Source organism: Aspergillus campestris, assembly GCF_002847485.1.
Source record: "Aspergillus campestris IBT 28561 chromosome Unknown P168scaffold_18, whole genome shotgun sequence".
NCBI classification, from domain to species: Eukaryota; Fungi; Ascomycota; class Eurotiomycetes; order Eurotiales; family Aspergillaceae; genus Aspergillus; species Aspergillus campestris.
The window spans coordinates 121,451-131,521 of NW_020194353.1; the positions used below are offsets into that span (position 1 = coordinate 121,451).

The 10,071-nt window shown below is 52.6% G+C and overlaps 3 protein-coding genes across 3 annotated transcripts; 1 reads left to right on the top strand and 2 right to left on the bottom strand.

The window, feature by feature from the left end:
* Positions 1 to 305: 305 nt before the first annotated feature.
* P168DRAFT_313770 (putative SNF2 family helicase) lies at positions 306 to 6,982 on the bottom strand (the record flags this gene model as incomplete). Its single annotated transcript, XM_024839702.1, has 7 exons — positions 306 to 609; positions 664 to 4,213; positions 4,244 to 4,308; positions 4,345 to 5,331; positions 5,388 to 6,122; positions 6,278 to 6,422; positions 6,484 to 6,982. 7 exons carry the CDS (start codon positions 6,980 to 6,982, stop codon positions 306 to 308), a joined length of 6,285 nt encoding a protein of 2,094 aa, XP_024688484.1.
* A 1,025-nt stretch (positions 6,983 to 8,007) lies between these two features.
* P168DRAFT_293907 (uncharacterized protein) lies at positions 8,008 to 9,123 on the bottom strand (the record flags this gene model as incomplete). The annotated part of the gene is made up of 3 exons (XM_024837912.1): positions 8,008 to 8,947; positions 8,988 to 9,016; positions 9,087 to 9,123. Coding segments are annotated over 3 exons (810 nt in total), but the record flags the coding sequence as incomplete, so codon positions are not given.
* Positions 9,124 to 9,483: 360 nt separating this feature from the next.
* Positions 9,484 to 10,056, top strand: P168DRAFT_83930 (uncharacterized protein; the record flags this gene model as incomplete). The annotated part of the gene is made up of 3 exons (XM_024842168.1): positions 9,484 to 9,717; positions 9,791 to 9,859; positions 9,923 to 10,056. Coding segments are annotated over exons 1-3 (381 nt in total), but the record flags the coding sequence as incomplete, so codon positions are not given.
* Positions 10,057 to 10,071: the final 15 nt, after the last annotated feature.

Genomic DNA, 10,071 nt, shown 5'->3' on the forward strand with positions numbered 1-10,071 from the left:
TATAAAACCGAGCTCTACATCCTCGAACCTTCTACTCCTCGCATCTCTCATACTTGCATCTCTCACATCTCGATCTTTCACATCATCAAATTCATTAATCCATAATTACCTGGTCAAACAACTTGTATTCATCGTTTCATCCTATCCAGGGAGCTGCATGTTATCCACCCAGCTTGACTCCCTGGATCGGATGCCCTTCCTCCTACTGTGTTGTTACAGTCGACGCGTCTTTTTCCATTCCTTCTTAAAAGAGTACTCATACAACCAGACACAAACTGTTCAACACCCTAAACACCACAAGTCCATCAAATGAGATCGTCTGCCTCCAACGATGGTCCTTCGCAACGCATCGCCTCACACCCCATCGCCTCCTCCTGCGAGACCAAGACAGCTTCACCATCCTTGTCCAAGAGGACCTTCTCCCGCCGACGTTGGAAGATACTGACATCGACGGTCCCCTTGGCAAGCAGGTGGTAGATGTGCACGGTTTTACTCTGTCCGTAGCGGCGGCTGCGGCCTATGGCTTGGGTCATGGCCGAGTCATAGTCATACTGGGTCTGTGCCAACATGGGCGAGAGAAAGACGACGTGGTTGGCACATTGGAGGTTTCTGTCAAGGTTAGTCAGAGAAGGCGAATAAACGATTGGGAATGCCCAGACTTACAACCCAGCAGCCATCTCATTATCTAAACTCAGGATCAAAACCCTCTCATCGCCGGAACCAAACTTCTGCAGTTGCTGCACTTTCTTCGTCGACACGCGGTCGGTGGGATATATGACGAAGTGCGGGATCCCGGCCGAGTCCAGCGTTCGAGATGCCACGTCCATGAGCTCGGAGAATTGGATGAAAAGCAGGGTATATTCTCTCGCAGGAATACTCTGGACGATCTGCACGAGTCGATCCAGTTTGCTGCTGCTGGACAGGGGACTTTGATTCATGGCGATTTCTCTCAGGGACAATGCCTTTACGACATTGTGTCTTCTTCCAGAGCCCCGGCATCCTTTGACTGCACACTCTTCCTCGCGGGCCACCATGGCCATGCAGTGGGGGCAAAGGAGGTGGCCGCATGACCCTAGAATATCTAGTTGCGCGACAGACTGGGGTTGCGTCTCACAGCCGCGGCAATGGAGGTCTTCTCGCCCGTCCTGGATCATACGTGCGATATAAAGGAACCGAAGGGCCCTTTTTTGCAGAACCCACTCCACCACCAGATTTCGTATGGTCTCCATGGTGTCACCCAACTTTTTGTCTTCGTTAGTCGTCGGAATTTGCGACGCCGGTGGTTCAGGGCACCCATCTGTTTCGTTTTCCATGGGGGGCTCGCTTTCCAGAAAGTCGGCTTGTGACTCTGTTGCAACGGAGTCCGGCGATGCTACAGAGTTGTCATGTTTCTCTGGGGAGGGCGCGCTCACGATTGCACTTTGTATCAAACTGTAGGCCTCATTGGCCACGCGCACGTCGCCAAAGTCGCGATCCAAGATGAGTGCTGTAAGTTCGGGGACTGGCTTAGGTTTCGGCTTGAAGACGGTCAAAAGTGGGCGCATCTTTTGGACTATGTCACGTAGCTCTTTTTGCAAGTCGTGGAGATGCGATTCGCGGGTTTGAATAAGCCGCTCGCAGGTGACACCCTCGACAAGTTCATCATCCGACTGACTCTGGAATGCAAGAGACGTGCACTGCTTGAGCAGTGCCTCTTCAGGCGTCTCGCTACTGTTGATCATCTCGTCCACACGCCAGGCCTGGTCACTCCCGTAAGCAGCTCTACCGGTTTTGCGAAGCTGGCCGCTGCATGCCATGATCTGACTGTACAGTTCGAGGTAGACGGTCCGTTCGGCGAGAGACTGGGGGGCTAGAACGATGTGCTCGACGAAGGGGATCTCGTCGATCTCTGCGATATTCTTCCGCATGAAACGATCCAGAAATCTCTGAGCAAGCTCATGGCGGCTTCGATGCCATGCTTCAGTGCGAGGAGTTCGGAAGGATTCGAACGCTTCAGCATCGGACCGCTGTTTTCTGATCGTCTTGACCCGGGTGTTCTCGGATCTCTCGTCATCGTCGTCAGCCCCAAGATGCACACCCAGCAAGGAAGCTGTGGTGTTGACGTCGGGGGCATCATTGAGTGGGGGCGTCCCAGACAGTGCCCACTTCGACCTCGCCTGTATGGTCTGGAGGGAGACAAGCTGGCTTGTGTTGACATAAGTGAACTCGTCAATGACAAGACGGTCGAACGCAAATGCGTGGAAAAGAGGAATTTTGAGCAAGTCGGGAGCCAAGTCGTTTTCCTTACTCAGGAAATCTTTGGCGATGTCATCAGCAGATTCAGTACTTGATTCTGCGTCTTCATCGATGTGGTTGTCGGAGTGGACGTGGGTGCGAGATCTGAGTCTGATGCACCGGTCTATATTGGCCCGTAGCTTGTCCGGATTCTCGTCATCACTTGCGTCCGAAGAATCGTCGGCACTGGAGATATCGGCATAATCCGACTCCTCCTCTGTGTTCTTGTCTCTATTGGCGTCGGCATATCGCTGCCCCCTCAGTCTCTGGGAGGGGATATAAGTGTATCTCTCCTCGCTTTCCTCCATGCGTTTCCATCGAAGCCGTATGGAATCTAACAGAGCAGCCGTGCCATGATCCGTCAGTATTTTGACCTGTCCCTTGAGGGCATCTCTCGCTCCTTGGAACCAATCGTCGAATCTCCGGCCTGGTCCATTGGGGATCTTGGGCACTCCGGTAAACCGTTGGAGTCTTCGAAAATACAGACTGCTATTCAAGATGGACCAAGAAACCAGGATAATGTCGGCCTGTTGAAAGTCGCCCACAGTCTGCTTCGAAAGAGCCAAGCTTGAATGAATGACCAGGACACGGTACCTGTTCCCAAGAAATTTATGGATCTCTGATTTCCACTGCTGCAGCATCAATTGCGGCGCCACGATGAGGGTGGCTGTGGTGGGAATGTGTTCTGGAACTGTCTCCGACATGTGCGGCGGACTTCCATTATGCTGGGCGTCGATCAATCCAAGTATGATCGCAGTTTTCCCGTAGCCGACTTCGTCCGCCAGCACGCCTCCGCGGACCACTTTGGGGGTAGTGACTCTGCCCTCTGCACGCCACATCAGAGATGGTATGAACGACTCCTCAATCTCCTGTTCGATGAAAGGCTCCACGTTCTCACCCTCTTGCTTTATCATCCACCCCAAGGAACGGAGCTGTTCAGGGCGAAGACTAAACCGGAATTCCGGAGGCTGGCTCGTTTCAGCGTCGGCTCGGTTGTTCGCCAAAACAAACTTTGGGAATGCGAATTCTCGTGCATCGAGATAGTTGGGGACAAGGCGCCAATGGAAAGAGACGTCCTCCACGACATTGTGCCCAAGAAGCCTGACATACGCCTGGTGCAAAAGTGTCTGCACGTTGAGTGTGATATGGAAATGCCCAACGTTTTCATCATCGACGCAGTGGAAAATCAAAAAAGCTGGGGGCCTCAATTTCATACGTCGTTCGTACACGGCCGCGCCGTGGAAATCCTCGTAAGCCTTCACCTTCCCGGCTCCATCGCGGCCCCATATCATTTGAGGCTTTGGCGGTACGCAGGAAGGACATGGTTCAGGACCCCCTTTATGCTGGTTTTCGTGCACGACAGCATTCCAGGTCTGGAATATCGAAATCCCGGATACCTTCTGGAGTAACCAAGAAAATTCTCGCATCAGCGATGGCGAGGACATAGGGTCGGCCACTTCCCAAGGGCCTTTGCTCCATAGTGATTCGAGTGCCGCGGCCGGTGCCGTGACAGATACCAACGTGATATTCGCATCAATGCAGCCAGCGTTTTCAACAGAGATGACGGTCCACGGCTTCAGGTGATAACAGTCAATGGGGGCATCGGGGGCATAAATGTGCAGAGCAACTGCTGGCGCCTTATACCATCTGCGATAGAAGACATTGGCTGTCTGTGGGTCGTCCTGCAGATCTCTCGATCGCCATTTGTGCGATACCTCCGCCAGAGTGTGCCGTTTGGAATAACCTGCGTTACGGCGATGTTCCAAAGAGAAGACAAAGGTATCGTGACGCGCGATTCCAAGCTTAGTTGGGTCCAGAAAAAGATACACGGCGGGCATGCTTCCTGACGCTTCCCTTTTGTGCAAACATCCATTGGCGGTCCCGCAATCCGGCAACAGTTTGTAGAGGCCTCGGATATCAACATCGAGATTTTTGACATCTTCGTCGAGAGTTACAACGTCAATTTCACTCCAAACGACGGAATTGGCAAATTCGTCTTTTTTCAGTCCACATCTGGCCTCCGTCGAAGGCACCCTGTCGCCAAATCCATAGAAATCACATTCGATTGACGAACTGATAGGGCTGCATATCTCCCAATCTCCCTCTAAGAGCGTTCCGGGCTTGGGGGTCATCCGAGCAATGGGATGAAGGAGGACTTCGCGCAGGAAAGACAAGCTAGGCTCGGAACTGGGGGCCATGGCAAACAGAAGCCACTCCAAACCAGTGCTGCCGATCAAAAGTTCGAGTGTCGAGTGTTGGCCTTCGTATGAGACTGTCCAGAGCTCGCTTCGTTTGGAATTAGAAAAGCGAAGCTCATCTCCGACAGTTTTGAGGACTGCCTCCATAAACTCTCCCCAGTCTCTACTGGCTATCGAGGGATTTTCTTGCTCGAAGCAGGAGTATGCTTCAACGGAAATACCGTACACCACCAATCTCATGGGCAGGGTCCTCATGAGTCTACCGGCAAAATCCAGCGGGGAGCTTCGCTCTAAGCCAGGGCAGCGCTCATAGGCATGCGATGGATTTCCTGCACAGTCTGCACATGATGTGTGTCCGCACAAGGTGCATCTCAAGATTGCCTGACGTGTAGCGAACTGTCTTTCGCACATGCAATAACGAGCACTTGTCGCACTCTGTGCCAATAAGCTGGGGGATACCATCTTTCCATCAGGGTTGACCGGTACAAAGCATGGTACCTGGCTGTATTCAGCTCTAGGAGAAAGGTCTTTGTCCCTGTGGATGGTGTGCTCTGGAGTGGGCACCGCCTCGCCTTTCTTGAGAACACCATGGCCGACGATCAAGGCCGCTAAGATCGCGCATCCAACGACAGTCGAGCTCATCGCGTTCCCAGCCAAACCATGCAGGTCTCTCTTGGACTCTCGCGACAGCGAAAGCCTGTCCAGGGGCAATCCTTGCAATGCAAGTGCCTCAAGACCGCAGATGGGTCCCCCGCGAGTTGTGACGTACGGAATGCCACTGGGGGTGATGCAGCCAACGATTCCAAAAGCACGGCAGTCTCCGTCTCTGTCTACACCCTGTGAGAGCTCAAGATACCGTCTGCGATATAACAATCAGGCTTTGAAAATCTTCAACGACAAAGAAGGCGGACTTACTCCTTGTAGTTCATGTCATATCCTTCCAACTCAGCAAGCTTGCGAAGATAATTGATATCCAGAGTTTCCCAAACACGCTCCGGCAACGACCTCGCCCAACCATGCCAGTAGAAATCAGGCATCTGACAAATACCTTGGTCTTTCGACTTGCTGACCGGACGTTCATCGCCAAGCTTCTGATCGTTGCGGTAGCTTTGGTGTCTGATCTGGTACCTCGACCATTCGCGAGGATTGCACGAAGTTTTCCCAATGACGTCTTGTTCGATCTGGCCCAGGCGTCTATCATCCGCATCAATGAGGAACATCCCAGCAGGGGAGCTTGCAGGACGCTGGAACCCTTCAAAGACAGCCGACCATCTCAGCATATGTCCCTCTGAAAAGTTGCCCTTCTTCATGAGCTCTCTATCAACGCAGAAAAGATATCCCCGCTCGCGGGTCTGCGGAAGATAGTACGATTTGGTGTCTACACCCAAATAGACACTATAGTAGTTGATCTCATTCCAGTGCTCCTTGATGGCATCCCAGGGCGCGCTGCGGACGTTCTCTAGGATGACCATCCGCGGCCGATAGGCGCGAGCATAGCGGATGATGCCCCAAAACGTACCCCCAGACTCACCGTTCTGGTCCAGGGTCTTGCGGTTGTTGTTCAGGTTTGAGAAGTCCACGCACGCGAATCCAGCAATGAGGAGATCTGCGTTCTTGGGGATTTTTTCTAAAGACCCGTACACCGTTTGTCTGCTTCTTTGTTAACACAAACATACACCCTGGGCTAGTGACGGTGCTGTGTAGGGGTGGGAGGGTGGGTGGGTTTTGGGGCCGGGGACCGGGGCGAGAGGGAGAGGGGAGAGCGAGGAGGGGGGAGGGGGGAGGGCAGCAGGGGAAGGACTTACGCCACTCGATCCCTCAACTCGGTCACATCGCGAAACATGACCTTGGGGTGAAAGTTGCGTTCGATGTACGCCTGCTTGAATGGCACGATCTCGGCACTGAACAAGTGGCGGAAGTTGAAGGTCGTGTCGAAGTGCTTTCTGAGATCTAGGCTATGTTAGGGTCCACTCTACCGGCAATCAAAAGAAGGAGAAGGGATAAGGCATACTCTGCTGAACGAGCTCCATAGCCAACAACGGACTCTCCGTGCCAGAACACATAGTGGCCACCCGCAACGCCCTACCGCCCAGATGCTTCAAGACAGCACCGAGGCCCAGAACCAGCGCCTTGGAGGTGATATCTTGGTAGATATCGTCGAGCTTGTACAGCGGAGACAGGTTGGTAGCTAGCTGCGTGCGAGGCTGCCTGATCGCAGTGGCCAGCCTGCTCGATCTAATCAGCTCGGGGATGTCGACCTCGGTGCGGATGAGGGCCGCTCGGAGCTCCTCGTCGGGGGAGGAAGCGGGCTCTTCTTCCTCTGTTTCGACGCCCTCGAGTGCTGTTTCTGGGTCCGCGTCTGGGCCCTGCAGCCTTCTCCTTTTTCTTCTGGGCTGCTTGATGGGGGATGGGGAGGATGAGGAGGAGGATGAGACGGATGAGGAGGAGGAGGGGGAGGGGGAGGGGGAGGGTTGGGGGGCAGGTGAAGTGAGACTTCCTTCGAATGGCATTCTTTCTCTGTTCACCTTGTTTTTTGAGACTTATTATTTTCTGTGAAGAAGGCCAAAGGAACTCAAGTGGAAGGAATGTACCAAGATGGAATTCAAGAAGTCAAACGATATCAAGCCTGTATGATAGTATGAAAGCAAGATGGGGATGATGATGTAGGGCACGTTGTGATCACGTGGAGGATATGAGGGTAGATGTATGATAACAAAAGAGCCAAAACACGTGCACGTGAGGAGGAGAAAACCAAAAGAAAAAATTTTCAAGAAAAAGGACAGGCCAGAAAGAAAGAAAAGACAAAACTAAAAGAAAGTTGGAAGAAAGCAAGTGAATGGACGTGTTGTGGACGTGTAGTGAAGTGAGTGGGCGAGCGAGTCATCTTCTCGCTGGTGAGTGATTTTTACTTCTCTTTTGGGGCGTTGGATGTAGGGCTCGTTTTGTTTTACTTGGTTACTTGGTTATAACCTGGTTACTAGGCTGGTTACTTGAGAAGAGAGTGTATGTTGACTTTGGAGTTCGCTGGGGGTTTGAATGGGAATGAATGGGTGTGGATGGGCTTGTTTGTTACTTTCTTTTCTTGATGGCTATTTTTTTTGGACTGGTTATTGGTCACTTTGACTGATTGCTAGAATGCGGTGTACTCTATTGACTTTGGATCTAATAAATCATGTAGCTGGTAGTTGAGGATAGGATCATGGTCTGATATGTACGTCTAGAGGGTGAAAGATCCTTGGGACGCAAGTGTTGTTATCACTTATACTAGCTACATCTCCTGAAATTGTCGAATCACTTCAAATGGGATACAACAGCAGTGATGCGAGTTACTTGGAGCTCACTACTCGACTATGAGACCATGGAAGAGTTGGGAATGTCTGATTGCTGATGGATGGCCTTTGGGACGTGTTCAGTGATAGCTCAATATTAAGTATACCTCATGCTTGGTCATGGATTGTACCTTTCAACTTTACATCAAGCTAGCCTGTGAAAGCATATTTGATTGAATTTGGTGCAAGACATATTTAATTGAAAGTGTCAAATCAATTTGAGAACATGTGCCAGATATCCATGCTAGGTATACATTCAAGCCGCGAAATAAATCAGGCCTCCAAAACGCCATCCCATGAAATAACAAAAAAGATAGAATCAAGCAAGATGAGTATGAACAAAGTGATTAGTATGACAACACCCCGTACCGACATCGCAATCATATCATCAAATCGACATTACTATCGCATGGCACCCTGCATCAGCTGCTGCCGCAGCACCATGATCTGACTCCGCTCCATTGGCGGGAGCGCATCGATCGCCGCCTGCGGCATGCTAAGTACCTGCTGCAGGAGCTCTTCTTGCCCGGGCATCGATGGAGCTGCAGGGGCTGCCGCCGGTGCGGCAAAAGGCGTGCCGACCATTGGGGGGGTGGAGACCTGGCCCGGAACGGCCGAGAAGGGCTGGAAGGGCTGCGCAGCCGGAGGAGGGGCTGCCGCTGCTGGTTGCGCCGCTTGTTCCACCACTGAGCCGAGCGTGCTGTAGTCGACGAGGTTCATTAGGAGCATAGCCTGGAACATCGCGTATGATAGTTGAGGCGCCTGGCGCAGAAGCTCTGCGGCTCGAACCGGGTCCGCCATCGACAGGGACTTCATCTGGGAGAGGACATCGAGAAGCTGGTTGGGGCGAGCGAGGAGAGTGTTTGGGAGATGGCGTTCGGGCAGTCCAGATGCGGGGCAATTCCACGCCGGGTGGCAGGGAGGCAGCGGCGCAGATTGCTGCTGCGCGCCTGATTGACCGTCTTGGCCCTGGAGCTGCACGTTCGGCGCGGGCTGAGAGTAGTCCGGCGGGACAGAGTCCTTCTCGTTGTTGTGCGGCCAATCCACGCGTATTTTGCGGCCCATGATCTCGTAATCGTTCAAATTGCGCACTGCGGAGGCCGCCGCGTCGGCATCGGCAAAGTCGGCAAATCCATATCCTTTTGGCTTCCAGTATCGGGTTCATCATCAAGCGAAATTTGGTGACCGTGCCGGCAGAGCTCAGATATCTTTGACCTGTTCCTCGGTGAGATCTGTTGCGTGGTTAGTTGAGGTTGCTGGGGAAGTGACTCATAGATAGACATACTGTACGGAATATTCCCGAGGAACACGCTCTTCCCAGCTCTTTTCAGGAGCCATCTTGCCAGATAATCCGACAGATATTCACAGCTAGTTGTTGAGCAGGAGAAAAGAGCGCGGCGGAGTGTTTGACCAGAATTGGACAGAACGCGGGGGAAAAGGTGGGAGTAAGGCTCGTATGGTTGCAGTCAGTTACGGCCCTTTCAACAGGCAGTCAAGCAACAAAGAATATGAAATGTACGCCAACAGCAGAAAGCAGAAGCAAGAGATGGACGAAGCATGAAGCCGAAGAATAGAATCCCGACGCAAGAGAGGCTAGATCGGCGCCCGATCCGGCAGGCGGTGAGGGAATGAGCTGAATTGCCGGAGAGAAACCTCAACTCCACTCTTCCTCACTCCTCCGTCCGTCTCTCCTCCACGCTCCAGTCATCTTCATCCTTTCCCTCCCCACACTATCATCATGTCTCGCATTCCGAAGGACCAGATGCAGAAGCTTCAGATGATGCTGAAGAAGACCGGGTCTGGTGGAGGCTTCGGTGGTTTCCCCACGGGCGGTGGTCAAGGCGGCGGAAAGTTCTGGGGAACTGTCGCCTTGGTCGGCATTGGATCTTATGTCGTGTCGGACTCGCTCTTCAACGGTATTGGGCCCCTGTTCATGATTGACTCTTGGTCAATCCGATAAAGAAATGTTACTGACTGGTCCGAATCTAGTGGACGGTGGTCACCGTGCGATCAAATACTCCAGGGTAGGCGGTGTTAAGAAGGAGATCTACAGTGAAGGTATGCGATAATCCGAGAAAATCACAATACAAGGAGGGGTATCTGACTTGTCTACTCTGATAGGAACCCATTTCCGAATTCCCTGGTTCGAAACGCCCGTCATCTACGATGTGCGCGCAAAGCCGCGCAACATCGCTTCCCTGACCGGTACCAAGGACCTGCAGATGGTCAACATCACCTGCCGTGTTCTGTCCAGACCCCGTGTCGACGCT